Source organism: Mustelus asterias, chromosome 21, assembly GCF_964213995.1.
Source record: "Mustelus asterias chromosome 21, sMusAst1.hap1.1, whole genome shotgun sequence".
Classification (NCBI taxonomy): Eukaryota; Metazoa; Chordata; class Chondrichthyes; order Carcharhiniformes; family Triakidae; genus Mustelus; species Mustelus asterias.
The window spans coordinates 52,055,750-52,074,176 of NC_135821.1; the positions used below are offsets into that span (position 1 = coordinate 52,055,750).

Consider the following 18,427-nt stretch of genomic DNA (forward strand, 5'->3'; position numbering starts at 1 on the left):
CCCCCGTCCCCTCCCCTCCCGCTCGCTCCCCCGTCCCCTCCCCCCTCCCGCTCGCTCCCCCGTCCCCTCCCCTCCCGCTCGCTCCCCCGTCCCCTCCCCTCCCGCTCGCTCCCCCGTCCCCTCCCCTCCCGCTCGCTCCCCCGTCCCCTCCCCTCCCGCTCGCTCCCCCGTCCCCTCCCCTCTCGCTCGCTCCCCCGTCCCCTCCCCTCTCGCTCGCTCCCCCGTCCCCTCCCCTCCCGCTCGCTCCCCCGTCCCCTCCCCTCCCGCTCGCTCCCCCGCCCCCTCCCCTCCCCTCCCGCTCGCCCCGTCCCCTCCCCTCCCACTCGCCCCCCCGTTCCCCCCCCTCCCCTCCCGCTTGCCCCCCGGTCCCCTCCCCTCCCGCTCGCCCCCCCCGTCCCCTCCCCTCCCGCTCGCCCCCCCCGTCCCCTCCCCTCCCGCTCGCCCCCCCCCGTCCCCTCCCCTCCCGCTCGCCCCCCCCCGTCCCCTCCCCTCCCGCTCGCCCCCCCCGTCCCCTCCCCTCCCGCTCGCCCCCCCCGTCCCCTCCCCTCCCACTCGCCCCCCCCTTCCCCTGCCCTCCCGTTCGCCCCTCCTTCCCCTCCCCTCCTTCCCCTCCCCTCCCGCTTGCCCTCCTTCCCCTCCCCTCCTGCTCACGTACCCCTTCCCCTCCTCTCCCGCTCACGTCCCCCTTCCCCTCCCCTCCCGCTCGCCCCCACCCCTTCCCCTCCCCTCCTGCTTGCCCTCCTTCCCCCTCCCCTCCCGCTTGCCCTCCTTCCCCCTCCCCTCCCGCTTGCCCTCCTTCCCCCTCCCCTCCCGCTCGCCCTCCTTCCCCCTCCCCTCCCGCTCGCCCTCCTTCCCCCTCCCCTCCCGCTCGCCCTCCACTTCACCTCCCCTCCCGCTCGCCCCCCTCTTTCCCCCCCCCCCCTTCACCTCCCCTCCCGCTCGGCACCCCCTTCACATCCCCTCCCGCTCGTTCCCCCCCCCCTTCACCTTCCCTCCCGCTCATTCCCCCCCCCCTTCACCTCCCCTCCCGCTCGCCCCCCTTCCCTATATCTGGTTCTCTCCAAGCCCCCACCACTCTCCCCCTCGCCTCCCTCTCCCCCTTTTCCCTCTCCCCCTTTTCCCTCTCCCTATGAGCATGTCAATGCAATAAAATTAAAATCCACATTAAAATGTAAGTATGTAAATTATTTTCCAGATACCTAAATAACTTGTTTTTATATATCTTTCAGAAATTAAAGCAGGATATCGCTAGCCATCAAAGCAGCATTAACACAATCCAGGAAATGGTTTGTGGTTTCATTGAAAATGCAGATGGAGCAACGGCTTCCTCACTCCAAGAGAAACTTGACCATTTGAATAGTCAATTGGGAGCAGTATGCACTGAACAGCAGGAGAAAGAAGAGAAGCTGAGAAAACTGCTACCCAAAATGGAGCAGTTTGAGAAACTGGTACAGGACGTTGGACAGTTCATGGAAACTAAATCTCAGAGTCTGGCAACTGGAGGAGATCCAAATAAAGATATTGCTCATTTTTCACAGAAAATACTGGTGAATATAATATTAGTAAACTGATATTTCTGGTCGCAATACACCAATCTCCATGTTTTTAAATGAGTACTAAAAACTAATGCAAAGACGCTTCAAATCTGGATATTTAAATATTAACCCAGCTATCTTAAGCTGTTTCACCAGTGACCTACACTCCTTCGTAAAGTCAGAAGTGGAGCTGTTCACTAAGTGATAGTAGTGTTCAGTTTCATTTGCAATTCCTCAGATAATGAAGCAGCCCTTGCTTGGATGCAGCAAGACCAGGATGACATCCAGGTTTGGATTAATAAATGGTAAATAACATTTGAGCCAAGAAAAAGCTTAACTGTCTTCCCTTGACAATCAATGGCATTACCATTGCCCAATTCCCTACCAGAAACACCATGGGTCACTTTTGGCCAGAAACTTAACAGAATCACTTCAGGGTCATGGTTGCTAGAGTAGGTAAGAGGCTCAGAATTCTGCAGGGTGTGTCTTAACTTCTGATTTCCTGAAATTGCTCCATCACCAAAAAGGACCATGGAATTCTCTCTTTAGTTGGGTGAGTGCAGCTGCTGCACTCGGGTCACTCAACACCATCCAGGACACACAAATCCACTTCATTGCCACCCAACCAGCCAGCCTTAAACAATCCACTTCTCCCAACACCGATGTAGTGTGCTACAGTGTAATATCCACCATGTATAGCTTAGTGTGCTATAGTTTATTAAGTACCAGGTGTTTGGCAGAAATTGACTATTTACCCTCCCAAATCTGTGACCATACAACACCTAAAGGGTCAGAAGCAGGAGTGCATAGGTGCACCGTCATCTTGAAGTTTCCTTCCAAATCAAGCATTGTCCTGACTTGAACATATTGCAGTTCCTACGTTGTGGCTACTTGAAACTCCTGAGCCCCCTGTCTAACAAAATTCTTGAGTTGCTTCACCACATAGACTGCATCAATTCAAGAAGGTCCACAACCTCAAGTGTGACTGGCGATAGGCAATAAATATATCCCTAAAATGAAGTTAGTTAGAAATGCTCTTAATTTTGTTTTCAGCTATTAATGATATTATTGCAAAACTGCATTTTGATTTGACACCTAATTTGGTAATCAAATTAAAAAGTGCAAGAAATTAAAATATCTCACTGCTACAATGTGGTTCGAAGTGAGGACAGTGTAAAGGGGAGTTCTCTCAGTTGGTCTGCTCTTAAGGAAAGTTTATTTCTGGCATGACGTTAAAAACGTTGAATGTTCATTCCCGAGCACTTAGTGATAAATTAACGGGAAGTTCAAATACACACAAAAAGAGCCAGGCTAATTGCACATAACTGTGTATATGTTTGCCACAGGAGGAGAGTACAGAAATGGTGAAACAAAGAGGAGACCTACAGACTTTACAGCAACTGGCAGAGGAGCTAACAGCATCTGGCACTTTGATAGACAATAATCAGCTCATGGAAACTGTCAAAGACTTAACCAGAGGATACAAAAAACTGGAGGAAAATGTTAAGAAAAGGTAAGAGACATTGCAGCTTTATCTGGGCCATTAATAACTATAAATTAACTTCTACAGGAGGCATAGCCCTAACTTCATGGAATTAGTGTGTCCCGAACAATGTATTTACTCTCTCATCAGTAATCAGTATGTTTGTATGTCTTTCCTTACCCTTGCACTGTGTATTCACAGCAAGCTTTTGTGAGTTTACTTATTCTCTTATTTACTTATTAAGAAGGTTACTTAATCGGGTGGCATGGTGACACAGTGGTTAGCACTGCCTCACAGCGCCAGGGATCCGAATTCGACTGCGGCCTTGGGTCACTGTCTGTGTGGAGTTTGCATGTTCTCCCTGTGTCTGCGTGGGTTTCCTCCAGGTCCTCCAGTTTCCTCTCACACTCCAAAGATGTGCAGGTTAGGTTCATTGGCCATGATAAATTGCCCCTTAGTGACAAGGGGACTTGGAGGGTAAATATGTGGGGTTATGGGGATACCTGGGTGGGATTGTTGCCGGCGCAGGCTCAATGGGCCAAATGGCCGCCTCCTGCACTGTTGATTCTATGATCCCCCACACTTCCCAAATGAATGCAACGTTGCATACAGATTGGATACTCATACAGGAAATGCACTTTTACAGATTACTGTTAATTCAGTCTCTGATTTACAATTTCCTGTCTCCTATGTGGCAGGCCTATGGTTTCTTGAATGGATTTGATGACTTAAAGTTGAAGTGAGCTATGGTAAAGTGATGATCCTTGAGTGATGAAAATCCACTTTCACACAGGTGAATTGTAGCTAACAACATCAAAACCTTGATGGTTTGAATTGTCTGGCAATTCACTGAATTCTTTTCACATGCGGACCAAAATTCATCCAATTGTTTTTCTCTTTGGAACTTAATTTTGAGATTGCTGTCAATTGGGATGTCCAGGAGATTCTCCTGTTCTTTTATTGAAAGAATTGGTGGCATGGGCACTGCTGGAAAATCTGTGAAAGGATAATAGCCCTATTGAGGACAAGTAATCACCTGGATTACTTGCCTGGATAATTGTCCTGGACATTGAAGATAGTTGAACTCAGTCCTTGAAGTCCTCGACATAACTCATTCAGAAAAATGAATATATCTGACAAATTGCCCTGTCATGAAAGCCAGACCATGCCATGGAGATATTGGAAGAGTAGGAACAGGTTGTCAGTAAAGAATAACTTGATCTCGGAGTTAAGTTTTTTTTTAAAGTGCCAAGGCCTCGTCATGTGACAGCCATCAAACCTTCACATGGAGCAATAGATTAATGTGCTCACTTCCCTGCTAATTATGTCGAGCAAAAAAATATTCTGGACTTTAAGGATAAAAATTTAATGAAGTTCACCATCTTCACTGCATCGTCCAGGATCATCTTTCAAGTTGGCAGGCGTGCTTTTGGCAGCAAGTGCTTTCTTATGCATACCACAATGGATCCACGTAACATTGGGAGGACTGCAATGATATATGTAACTGTTCCAGTGTACTATCAATCATTAACTTTGCTGCATTGATGCAAATGCCAACACATTGTGACCAGACAATACCAAGTTGATTTATAAAGCTGCAAAGCAATCAAGGAAATGTCTTCAGCTATTTCTGATAGTCAGCATCTGGCAAAACAAAATATCCTCAGTTACATCTTTATAAATATACCACACGTGAAGCAACAGGGGAGCTAAGCCTACAACCTCTGTGGATTTGTCCAGCTGCAGATCAGAATAAAGGCTGCTAATGCTTTGGTTCACTGGTTGAGTTAGGGCATCATTGGCCATATCATTAATTCAACATGACACATGTTGTTTAATAATGGTATTAACTGAATTAATTTTGGGCCACCTGTCCAAGGATAGTGCTGAACGTACCTGCAGGCAGAGGTAGTATTAATTGTTCTGCTAATTTGTGAGATGCATTTAAAGGGTTTTAACGTTATCAATAGCAAAAGATTAGCAAAAAACTGCTTCCAGCAAAATGTCATAGACGTATAACATTAACTATATTTCTCTCCCCGCAGAAGCTTTCTGATCTGATGAGTATTTCTACCATTTTCTGTTTTTATTTCAGATTTCCTGCATCTACAATATTTTGCTTTTATGTTTTGCATTGCTCGTCATTAGCTGCGCCTGTGTCCATTTGAAAGGTTTTAGCAGTTTGTCTGAGTGTTGTCATGCTTTGTTCCAAAGTGTCTGCGTAGAAGAGATGATTTTAGACTATTATTTATCAGGAGTGCACCACAATATGCGCACGCCGCAGCTGAGGCTATTCAGCAGCACCAATCCAAATAGTTCTTAATGTACTTTTTGTCATATTTATGTCTCTTTGATATATATCCTGTTTTGTGCATCGTGCCAAGATTTGCTTCATCGGCTGAGATTTGCACATTCAGTCAGTGATTGTTGTCTCACCAGCGATTTCATCAACTGGTCCTGGCAAGACACATCCCATTACTTCACTTCTTATCACTGATACTTTGTGTTCTGCTTAACACCATCCATCTTGCCGTCTGTCCATTTTCCACTCTTGCATCCTGGCAGATATTATAATGTAATACGTACAACCACAAATGAAATCCCCAGCTCCCTTCACCATCTCCCAACAATCCCCAGTCCTTATCAGGACCTGTTGGCAGACACAGGCTGTAATAACTCACTACTTTTCAATGTCTGGAATTGTATACGTGGCCCACATAAGTCAGCCAACACTTGTTGAGTCTCCTGGAAGCTTCCACTGCGACTGGATTATTTCAAAAAGCAGACTCAGAGTGCGGTGATCATGTCCTACCAATCAACCTTGTGTGTTTGATACATCCGGGAATTTAAGAGCCCTATTGTGAGATTCTTTACCAAATCAATTTATTTATGTAATGTTCACAATGCTCCATGTTAGAGAGGAAAACATTAACCAGAATTACTGAGGACTGTGCCGGGCAGAGTATCAAATTGTGTATTTTATTTTAAATTGAATTTCTTTTAAATTGAACTGTTATCAAGCTTTCTCGAGAATGCTTCTTGTACTGTTAAAACTTGAAATGCTTCACGTTTCTTTTGCAGACTTTCATCTTGTTCAAAATATGAAAAGGCATCAAACGCATTCTTTATGCTTTGTTGTAATTTGATAACTTTCATCAAAAACTTAACTTGTTGTTGTTGCATTGATAAGTTGCATTTTGGGAAATGGAATTACACGCCTTTAGAGTTAATCTGCTGCAAAGCAGAATTTTCCGGATGCAATGAGGAATCTTTGTTTTTTTCATTATTCTCTTTGGCGGTCAATGTGTTGCTGTTGGGAACCACTTAAGTTGCTAATGATTTAGATAGAGAGCCTGCATGTGTCATTGTGAATTATTGGTTGGGTCAGTCAGTCCTGTTGTTCAGGATCTTTAAACCAGCAAAATGCAGTGCATACCAGTGAAAGTAACATGATATGGTTTGAGGTCTAGAATCTAACCAAGGGAGTGACCAAGAGAGAAGTCAATGTAAATAAAGCCAAAAATGCTTGTGTGTATTTTCTTTGCTTTCACAGCATCAAACAAGACTGTTCAGTGATATTGTTTGAGACTGGACAAGCGAGTACTCCTGAATCAGATCACAACTGCTAACCCCCTGCTGCCTCTCGCCTCCAAAAAAAATTATCCTAGGAAATGTAGTAAGTTGTATTATAGATAACATTCCTCAGGAAGCTAGCTGAATTAGAGAAAAACAGACCCTGTAATGCCAGTTTTTGGGAGGTGTTTAGGCAAATTTCAGTACCTCTAAAGCAAGCTTTTGCAATTCAATCCCGTCCCTCAAGCATTGCTCATGCATAATTAAACCTTTTCTTCAAGATAAACCTAAATGCTAATTTATATGGACAAAAGGCCAACAAAGATGGGAAACTGATTTTACTTTTTAAAAATTACAACTGCCTAAATTTTGATGATGCAAGCTTGCACAAATTGTTCTATCATAGCACTGCCGTAATTTCATTTTTAAAAAAAACTAAAAACTCAGATCAGAACATGTGACTCGATTAACCCAATTTCTATTTACCCACACCCATTTCCTTCTTTTTCAGTTCCTCCCAGAATTGTCATTGACAGCTTCCTGAGCTTTTACTGGACAACTGTAGTTCCACCATTAAACAACACATGAAAGAATAAATCGTTAAATTCTTGCTTAACCATATCAGACAATTTAAGTAAGAATTATAAACCAGTTCAGGGTCCTTAAGTGAATAAAATGCTTTGGATGCCAGATAATCCATGATTTAGTCTGGAGTCTAGAATCTAGCCAAGGGAGTGCACAAGAGAAAGCATAAGTAGAATGGACGTGCACGGGGATCTTGCTGCCATTACATAATTTCTCCCACATAGCCCCCCCTCCCCACAGATGCCACACCTACCCCTCAGAGTATGCATACCAAATTTTGAGAATCGCTGCTCTAGACTGTGTGCAAGAGTGGTTAGCTCAATTCTCTTCCCTCCTTTCTCATTTCCCCCCTTTGGGAAAGTGCCATGTTTCTACTGACTGAATCTTTTAACAGCTAGCTGAGTTCAGGAATTTGCTATGTTAAAAAATGTGCTATTGCCTGCCAATGAATCATTATTAATAACCTAACATACTTCAGCATGTTTAACTAAATTTCAACTGTCATCAGAAACACGATGCCATAAAGACCATACCAGCAACAATTTGCATGGCACGGGAGAAGGAGATCAGTCAAATAAACAGTATTTGAGAAGATAAACTGTTAAAGAGAATCACAGATGGAGAGGAGCAAGGCCACAAGGGATTTTAAGCACACTGAAAGGAGTTTTAAGTGTGAGATTGGAATGAGTGAATGGAGGTTAATGAGGGAAAACATGATGCCCAAGAAGGATTTGATGTGGGATAGGATAAGAATAGCATTTTTGTGGGAGATTAATTTGGAAGATGAAATGCCAGCCTGGAAACCATTGAAGAAATCAAGCCTAAATGTGGCAAAGGTGTGAATAAGGATTTTAGCAACATTTGGATTATCAGTGTTGTGAAACGCTAAGCAGACATTCTTTGTGCTAGATTGCGGGGTTAGAACCTCCGCTAAGGATTAACAAATCCAGCTCGGAGTTTAAGGGTTGATTATTTGAACATACGTAAAAAGCAACATTTATCTCAATAACTTTGGTCAAACTTTCAGCAAACTTACTTGAACGGTGGATTATTTTTGAAAAGGGCCTGAACCATTTCTGCATCAACTCAGTTTTACTTTTTAATTTACCTTGACAGATATTGTCATCACCTCGGTACCTTTTGAGATTGGGTGTGATAAGAATTATTAGCATTTTGAACTGTCTGCTTAAAAATTCCGTGGCCAACTTAATGAGATACTTTCTCCTAATAGATTCTCGGATTGCTTTCACTATTAGGCAAGCTGAAAATCTGAACCATTTTTCTTGATTTGTTCAGCAACACTCATTTTTGGATCCTCAAATTTCCCTTTATTAGTATTTAATCAAACTTGTAAGTGACATCTTGAAAATCAATGAATTTGTGTGAAAAATGAACATGCAAGTCATATTCCATTTGTACATGTGGGATTACTTGCTCCCTAAATACTACGTCACGTTTTTCTTACCAAAATTGTCAGCAGTTAGAAAATCACATTTTTAATAGGTTCAAAGTGGCTTTATGTTTTAACTAAAGAGCTGAAAATATTAATGTAGCATACTAAACGTAGTATCAGTGATCTATAGCAAAGCCTAGATCTGATGTCAATTACTTTCTGGACACAACTTTGTTGTCAGTTAAATAGTCATAAATTCAAGTTAGTATTTAATGTACACAGTTGCCAGTCTGAATTTTATAGATTAATGCGTTTGCCCTATTTGAAATTATTTCTCCTACTAGCCGATCAATAGAGTTACTTGCCAAGTTGTCTGTTGCTAAGACAGTTCAACTCCACTGCTGCTGCCCTTGCACCTCTGCCATGAGAGATGGTGAAGGGTGATCATATAACTCTTTTAAATGTATCTATAAAACAGATGTATGAGTATTACAATCGTTTCAAGATCAGTCTAATTCCATTGTTAACTGTAATAGATAAACACATAAAACATTGGACTTCCATTTTTCAGGGAGGAAGAGGCATTAACCTGCCAGCAGCAGCTGAGCGAGTTCACATCTCTAGTAGAGTCAATCAGAGAATGGTTAAAGGAAACAGAGGCAAATGTACCAGCTTTTGAATCAGCACTTAATACAGACATGCTTGAGAAACAGATCCAACAAGTAAAGGTGAGGAGGCATGAAGAAAATATGACGTGCAGAATTTGCAATTAATGTGGAATTGAATGCATTTTTAATTTTAATGCGTTAAATAGCTGTGTAATTAAAACAGTTTCTATGTGGGTTCTTTCAATCAGCCATGTCATTATATGGAACAAATCTTTTGAGGGAAGGAAGAATAGTCTCAGCCAATTTGATGTAAGCACCAGGCTAACTAATTGTAATGTTGGCCTTCCTCCTTGTGGTAGGAGAGTATGATAGAAACTAGTTACATGGGTGTACTGGAATTGGGCAATGTAATGATACAGGTTATTTTGATTCACAGATCCTGTTGGAGGATTGGTCATCAAAATCTCCACAAGTGCAAGAAATAAATCACAAAGGAACCGAGTTAGAAAGTCTCATCATGGAAATAACGTCATCTGACACTTCTTTGTTGTCCAGTAAAACAGGTAACATCTGAGATAAAGAAAAATGCAGCTAACTTGATTTTATGCATTTTTAGAAAAAAATTTAAGTTCCCTGTATAATATTTCACCATCAAAAGAAAGCGGTCAAGCTACCTGCTCAACAGCCCCTTCAATACCATCCGTCAGTCATCTTCCAATGTGTGAGAGTGAATGAGAATATTATTTCTTCACACTTTTGGGAAATGTTTAGCCTTTATGACACAGCCATGATTGGGATTTTTCCACCCATGAATTCTTGGCTCTGTTGCCATATTGGTCGTTAATGTTCCACTTTGTAACACTCCTTCATATCCAGCATGTCACTAAAACTACTTGCTAATAATGTATTTCTAATTATTTCATGTTGTCCAGTCGTTTCTTATGTTTCAGCTTTTTGTTTGTAATTTGCTTAAATGTTTTATGTATTACCAGTCACAATTTCTAATCAGTGTAACTTTATTTGATCTATGTGCTTGCCATGTCAACGTAGGCTAATTTGGTCAGTATTCTCTTTATATGTAGCTTATATTTTATCTTAGAAAAGATGTAGTGCACCTTCATTCCTATATGTGGCTTCATTTTTCTTAATTTAACACATCCATTCAAGAAGGCAAATTTATGATTACCTCCTCGCTTTTTCTCAGTAAAAGTCTCGAGTCATTACATTTTGCATTGCTCAAAATAGTTGAGTTATAATGGAATAAAAGTTTTGATGAAGAAAAACACTCCCTATCTATGGATGGGTATGTTCCTCCATTATATGATACTCATAGTACGTAACTGAAAATATTATGATGCTTGCTACTTGGGTGCAGGGAAAGTAGCTTTCCATTAATCTTTTTAAATGCTTCATATATGCAGAATGTGCAAATTACAGGTTCCCACATAACACCATTGCCTACATGATATAGAGGATACCCCGAGCTAAAATATTCTAGTCAGTGGACTTTATTGCAACAACTAGAAAAATAAACTGTAGTTTTGTAACAGAACTCAAGTTCACTGGTCTAATGAATAGAAAGAACTTGCATTTACACAGCACTTTTCACATTCCAAAAGTACTTCACTTTTAAAGTGTCAGTCATTGTTGTGATGTAAAAATTCTCAGAAGCCTACTTGCCCATGACAAGTCTTCACAAACAGCAATGCAATAATAACCAGATCATCTGTTCTAATGGTATTGATTGATGGGTACATATTGAACAAAGAAAATTATAGCACAGGAACAGGTCCTTCGGCCCTCCAAGCCTGCACCGACCATGCTGCCTGACTTAAGTAAAACCCCCTGCCCTCCCGGGGACCATATCCCTCTATTCCCATCTCATTCATGTACTTGTCAAGACACCCCTTAAAAGTCACTACTGTATCCGTTTCCACTACCGTATCCACTTCCACTACCTCCCCCGGCAATGAGTTCCAGGCACCCACCTCTGTGTAAAAAAAAAAATCTGCCTTTCACATCTCTTTTAAACCTTGCCCCTCACACCTTAAACCCTAGTAATTGACTCTTCCACCCTGGGAAAAAGCTTCTGACTATCCACTCTGTCCATGCCTCTCATAATCTTGTAGACTTCTATCAGGTCTCCCCTCAACCTCCATCGCTCCAGTGAGAACAAACCAAGTTTCTCCAACCTCTCCTCATAGCTAATGCCCTCCATACCAGGCAACATCCTGGTAAATCTCCTCTGTACCCTCTCCAAAGCCTCCACATCCTTCTGGTAGTGTGGCGACCAGAATTGAACACTATCTTCCAAGTGCAGCCTAACTAAGGTTCTATAAAGCTGCAACATGACTTGCCAATTTTTAAACTCAGTACCCCAGCCGATGAAGGCAAGCATGCTGTATGCCTTCTTGACTACCTTCTTCACCTGCATTACCACTTTCAGTGACCTGTGTACCTGTACACCCAGATCCCTTTGCCTATCAAAACTCCTAAGGGTTCTGCCATTTACTGTATATTTCCTATCTGTATTAGACCTTCCAAAATGCATTACCTTACATTTGTCCGGATTAAACTCCATCTGCTATCTCTTCGCCCAAGTCTCCATCAGATCTATATCCTGCTGTATCCTCTGATGGTCCTCATCGCTATCCGCAAATCCACCAATCTTTGTGTCGTCTGCAAACTTACTAATCAATCCAGTTACATTTTCCTCCAAATCATTTATATATAATATATTATATATATATTACAAACAATTGGCCATGACATTGGCCTCTGCTCCTCTTCAAATAGTGCCATGGGATCCTTTACTCAAGAAAGCAGGTCGGACCTTATTTTAACGTCTCAACCGAAGACGTTGCCTGTGACAATCCTGCATCCTTTCAGTACTGCACAGACATGTCAGGCTAAACTATGTGCTCAGGTCTGGCATGGTACTTGAATTCACAGCCTTCAAAAAAGTGTGTGACTACTGAATTAAGGCTGACAGTTTGAATACTATGAGTGATTAAATGGAATTCAAAGGTGCTATACAGCTCAATTTTATATGTGCATTAGTGTCTGGCATAGTTTTCCCCAATTTTATCTGTAAAATAAAACTACTGAAGCTTAGCTATGCAGTATATTTTTTTTAAGCTTAAGTTTATTTATTAGTGTCACAGGTAGGCTTACATTAACACTGCAGTGAGGTTACTGTGAAAATCCCCTAGTCACCACAATCCGGCGCCTGTTCGGGTACACTGAGGGAGAATTTAGCATGGCCAATGCACCTAACCAGCACGTCTTTCGGACTGTGGGAAGAAACCGGAGCACCCGGAGGAAACCCACGCAGGCAGGGGGAGCACATGCAGATTTGGCACAGACAGTGACCCAAGCTGGGAATCGAATCGGGGTCCCTGGTGATGTGAGGCAGCAGTGCTAACCACTGTGCCACCATGCCGCCTGTAACATAATGTACTTTATAAACTACAACTATCCATATTTGCTGCAACACCAACAATGTGTATATTTAAGATTTGTGTACAAGTACCACGCATTGCAAAGCACTTTTATTTTTCAAAAGGAATTTTGTCTATGGAACAATGCTTGCTAGTGCCTTGTGATATCATGCTGAGGGAGCCCTGTGTCTGTGCTTAGCTTTTGTTCCTAATATTGGCTGTCCTGTGCACTGTTGTGTCTCCCTGTTGTTTACTCAGGTTCTGTAATGATGAATGGTGGAGTGACTGCACCTAGTATGAATGGGTACCACAGAAACAAAGGTGAGAAAATAAAAGATCTGAGCTGTGTTTCTGTTGCATCTTCTAATCATTTTTCTCCTGAAGGGGATTCATGTAGGAATGTGAACAAAGGTGAAATAAAATGGTTTTAATTAAGTATTAATATCTGTACCCATAAATGTACTGGAATACAACCTTGATTGCAAACAGTTCCAATGTTCCAATTTAATTTGCAACTTATTATACAACCTCAAAAATTTGTTCCCCAAGAAAAAGAATGTGCACATTTCTACAGTTAGTTATAGCACATTCCTTTTTATTTGCCCAAGTTCCTTCAGGCAAAAGAAACAAGATGTAGTCAAATATTAAGTTATCAATTATGACATTTTAGTTTGTAAAGTTTGAGTAACAATGATATACTGGAACAGTGTGCTCTGAGGAACCATGTGACTTACCCCTTGCTATATAAACATTTTTGGAACAGCTTCCAAAGAAAGCACTTTTGTCGTAGACAATTGCTGTGAAATATGGTGTGGATGTTATATTTTTCCAATTTGAAACTGAAGCCAGGGCAAGCTAATACACGCTGGGGGGAAAAGCTTCTAGTGAAGTTATTAAAGAAGAAAGCTGCACCCAGTTTCAAGAATCACAAATAAAATTCTGCCCTTAAGAAGATATAGCCTGTCCTTTATTACTTGAACGTGAAACCTCACATTTCTCCAATGGTAGAGAAACTTAATTGTGAACATTATGCATTGATACATCGATGACATTGCATAATGATCATCGTATAATTGAAAGTGTCTGATGAAGATTTGAAAATTCTTATGTTACAAACAAAATGTTTTTTAAAAGTTTTTTTCATATTTGCCTGATGTCTTTTTCCTTTTGTAGAGCTTGCAGAAATTCAACAGAATGTCTCTGATGTGAACCATAATTATAAGACTCTGGGTAATGTACTAAAGGAAAGTCAGGACCACCTTCAGGCCACAATTAACCAAATGCAAGAGGTTCAAGAAGAAACCAATTCTGTCATGAAATGGCTAGAGTTAAAAGAACAGACTTTGTCCACTTTGAATTCATCACCAACTAAAACTCAAACTATGAAGGTGCAAGCGGAGCAAAACAAGGTAAATGTGATAAATATATCGGATGTGATATAATTAAAGTCGTACATAGTTAAAAATATCACTCTTAAAATTATTGTGACATCTTTACAAATTAAATTTCTGAAGCCTTTAGTTTTAAATCCGGGGTTTTTTGAGCATACAACTCAGTACTTGGTTGGAAAGAAAGGAGAAACAAGAGGAAGGAGTTCTGTTGATCAAAGGGGTCAAATAGGATGAAAATAGTCAAATTAATTTTTATCTTTTTTCAGTCAGTTCAGAGCAAATTAAAATGAGCGTTCCATTTTCATTTAGTTTTGAATGAATATTTATATCTGGACATCAGCATTCATAAGGGCTAAAGTTAATTGTCTGGATTGCTCTGAATGCTGGGTTCTATAAAGCATAGCACAGGCTAATAAATACTATGGGCACAATCTTACCGGCTCGACTTGCCATCGATCAGCGTGGCGAGCCGGGAAGATAGCGTGTGAGGCCAAAAATCCGATTCGCCTGCGAATCTACTTTGCCGGCGAGAATGGCTTCACACACAGGGTGCAAAGACTATTTACATAGAATTAACCACGTTAGCATCTGGTTAGTGGGTCCAGCACGTCTGCTTCTGCCCTCCTGGATGCATCTCTTCCTCCCTCTAACCCCCCCCCACCGGCGAGAGAGCTAACATTGAACTCTATATTAGCTAAATGCTTCAGACGTGATGGAATTAATGCTGTATTTTAGTAAAACAACGTTTGCAAAGCTGCTGTTAATCATTAAATTCCATTTTTGTTTAGGCCTTTCTTGTTGAGCTTGAACAGAATTCTGGAAAGGTTCAGAAGCTGAAAGAGATGTTGAAAGACCTGTTGATAAAAAATCCAGACTCCCCAGAAGCTAAGAAGTGGACAGAAGTGCTAGAAAAAATAGGTAAAGCAAGTACTGATATTTATGCTTGTGGGATGGACTAACTTGCATTTAAAACAAGTTAAGGAACATATAGAAACTGAACTGGCACGTGTTCAGGAGAACCACTTGTGGTAAGCACCAGCATGGATTGGTTAGGCCTAATGGTCTACTTTCACATTGTAATTTCCATGTGCAAGTGTGGGAAGTCTAATTTTTTTTTAGATAATAGATTTTTAAAATTATTTCACCGGAACATGGGCGTTGCTGGCTAGGCCAGCATTTCTATTACCCATTCCCAATTGCCCTTGAGATGGTGGTGAGCTGCCTTCTTGAACTGTGAATTTCATGAAGATAAGAGAAACTAAAGGAAGGCAAGTAACTGGGCAAGGGGTAACTTACTTAAAATAATGTGGTCTCTCAACTGAATGCTCCAAATCACTTCATAAATTAATATATAATACAATTAAGGATTGCTTCAAATTACATCAGTTAAATTATAACAGTGAAGTCTCAGGCTTGATTCCTGGGTCGTGCCAAATTAGCACAGAAGCGCAGACCTGAAGAGAAGAAATTGGTCAGAAGTGACACCTCCTGGAATTGTGAAGATCTTGTATGGGGTGGGAAGAGGAAGGGCAAGAGTGAATTCCTGTAGTTGCTCTGTGCATAAGTACATGTCAAAATATATTTTTTGAATTATTTATTCTTTCAGGGGAGTGGGTGTCACCGGCTTGGCCAGTATTTATAGCCCATCCCTAATTGGCCTTCAGAAAGTGATGGTGAGCTGCCTTCTTGAACCATTGCAATCCATGTGGTGACAGTATACCCACAGAGCTCCCACCTAATCCCATCTGCCAGCACTTGGCCCATAGCCCTGAATGATATGACGTGCCAAGTGCTCATCCAGATACTTTTTAAAGGATGTGAGGCAACCTGCCTCTACCACCCTGCTAGGCAGCGCATTCCAGAACCCTTTGAGTCAAAAGGTTTTTCCTCCCGCCCCCCACCCCCAAAACATCCTGCCTCTCACCTTGAACGTATATTCCCTCATGACTGACCCATGTCTCTCATAATCTTGTACACCTCGATCAGGTTGCCCCTCAGTCTTCTCTGCTCCAATGAAAACAACACAAGCCTATCCAACCTATCTTCATTACTTAAATGTTCCATTCCAGGCAGCATCCTGGTGAATCTCCTCTGCACCCCCTCCAGTGCAGTCACATCCTTCCTATAATGTGACGACCAAAACTGCTACAGTACTCTAGCTGTGGCCTCACCAAAGTTCTATACAACTCCAACATGACTTGCCTGCTTTTGTAATCTATGCCTCGATTGATAAAGGCACGTGTCCCATGTGCCTTATTCACCACTCTTGGCCAGTTCCTGCCCTTCCGCTTTCAGAGATCTGTGGTCTAACACGCCAAACTCCCTTTGTTCCACAGAACTTTCTAGTGTCCTACCATTTATTGAGTACTTTCTTGTCAAATTACTTCTTCCAAAGTGTATCACCTCACACTTTTCTGGGTTAAATTCCGTCTGCCACTTATCTGCCCATTTGACCATTCCATCTATACCTTCTCTGACGAAGCCATACTGACTATCCCTGATCAAGCTTTGCCTCTCCAAGTGGAGATAGATGCTCTCCTTCAGAGGTTTTTCTCATAGTTTCCCTACCACTGACGTGAAACTCACTGGTCTGTAGTTCCCTGGATTATCTCTACAACCCTTCTTAAATAGCAGAACCACATTAGCTGTTCTCCAGTGGCCAGAGAGGAATTGAAAATTTGAGTCAGAGCCTCTGCAATCTCCTCCCCTGCCTCCCACGACAGCCCGGAGCACAATTCACCTAGATTTGGAGATTTATCCACTTTTAAGGCTGTCAACACCTCCAATACCTTGTCCTTCCCTATGTCAATTTTCTCAAGAACCTCACAGTTCCTCTTCCTGAATTCCATATCATCATCCTCATTCTCTTGGGTGAAGTATTCATTCAACACACTACCAGTATCCTCTGGCTCCACCCACAGATTGCCCCCTTCGTCCCTGATGGGCCCTACTATTTCCGACTATACTTAAAGAATATCTTAGGATTTTCCCTACTTTTCCCAGACAGAGCTTTCTCATATCCCCTCTTTGCATTCCTAATTGCTTTCTTAAGCTCCACCCTGCACTTTCTATACCTCACTAATGCCTCTACTGATTTGCTCCCCTTGTCCTTCTTAAAAGCCTTTCTTTTCCTTCTCATTAAATCCTGAATATTTCTGGTCATCCGTGGTTCTCTGGGCTTGTTATTCCAACCTATCACTCTCGAGGGAATATGCTGGGCTTGCACCCTCCCCATTTCCTTTTTGAATGTCCCCCACTGCTCTTCTGTAGATTTTCCCATTAGTAGCTGTTCCCAGTCTACCTTGGCCAGATCCTGTCTTATTTTACTAAAATCTGCTCTTCCCCCAATCCAAAACTTTTTTTTTTGCAGCTTGTCTATTTCCTTGTCCATAACAAGTTTAAATTGTACCATGTTGTGATTGCTATCACTAAAATGCAACCCCACCACCACCACCTCAACCATCTGTCCAGCTTCATTCCCCAGAATCAGGTCCAGCACAGCTCCCTCCTTTGTTGGACCATCCATCTATTGATTTAAAAAGTTCTCCTGTACACATTTCAAGGAACCTACTCCATCCAAGCCCTTAACACTATGTATATCCTAGTTAATGTTGCGAAAGTTGAAATCACCTAATATAGTAACCCTATTGTTATTGTTTTTACACACCTCCACAAACTTAGCACCTATCTGCTCCTCAATATCCCTCTGACTATCTGGAGGTCTATAATAAACACTTAACAATGCAATGCCTCCTGGATGAGATTACATTCAGTTGTGATGATCTACACGGTTCAGTAGCAATTCTTTATCAATTGTATAAACTTGCTCATGGGGAATAGCTGGTAGTGGACCATTATTTCCACTTGGGTTTTATCCCAACTTAAGTCACTGTACTCAGGAAAAGAAAGATAATGGGTGAAAATTAAGGAAAAGTGACATTACATTGACTGAAGATTTTGATTTTGCTCATAAAATCATAGAAACCCTACAGTGCAGAAAGAGCCCATCTGGCCCATAGAGTCTGCACCGACCACAATCCCACCCAGGCCCTACCCCCATATCCCTACACATTTACCCGCTAATCCCTCTAACCTACGCATCTCAGGACACTAAGGGGCAATTTCTAAGGGGCATCTTTTCCTTTTTGCATGCTAATCTTTTCCATTTTACATATCTTTTACAGTACATTTTTATATTTCTTGCTGGTTTACACTCATTCTAATTTCCATTTAATCTTTTCCTTGGTCCTCCCTTGCAGAATTCCAAAATGCTCCCAAATTTCAGGCTTACCTTTTTTGGCAACTTTATATTTGCCTCTTTAATCTAATGCAATCCTTGATTTCTTTCGTTCGGCACATTTGGAACACTTTTCCATATCGGTACCAGCAACATAGGTAAAATTAAGAAAGAGGTTCTGT

The 18,427-nt window shown here is 41.8% G+C and overlaps 1 protein-coding gene across 21 annotated transcripts in view; it reads left to right on the top strand.

Moving 5' to 3' along the window:
- macf1a (microtubule actin crosslinking factor 1a) overlaps nt 1–18,427 on the top strand; it is a 496,134-nt gene that overhangs the window by 344,664 nt on the left and 133,043 nt on the right. For 19 of the 21 annotated variants that reach the window (XM_078237840.1, XM_078237846.1, XM_078237833.1 and 16 more), the window contains 7 exons: nt 1,230–1,547; nt 2,882–3,048; nt 9,141–9,297; nt 9,614–9,740; nt 12,876–12,938; nt 13,791–14,026; nt 14,797–14,926. In XM_078237840.1, coding sequence (XP_078093966.1) covers nt 1,230–1,547; nt 2,882–3,048; nt 9,141–9,297; nt 9,614–9,740; nt 12,876–12,938; nt 13,791–14,026; nt 14,797–14,926 — 1,198 coding nt within the window. The remainder of the gene's footprint in view (nt 1–1,229; nt 1,548–2,881; nt 3,049–9,140; nt 9,298–9,613; nt 9,741–12,875; nt 12,939–13,790; nt 14,027–14,796; nt 14,927–18,427) is intronic. The other 2 variants (XM_078237853.1, XM_078237836.1) reach the window with 1 other exon arrangement.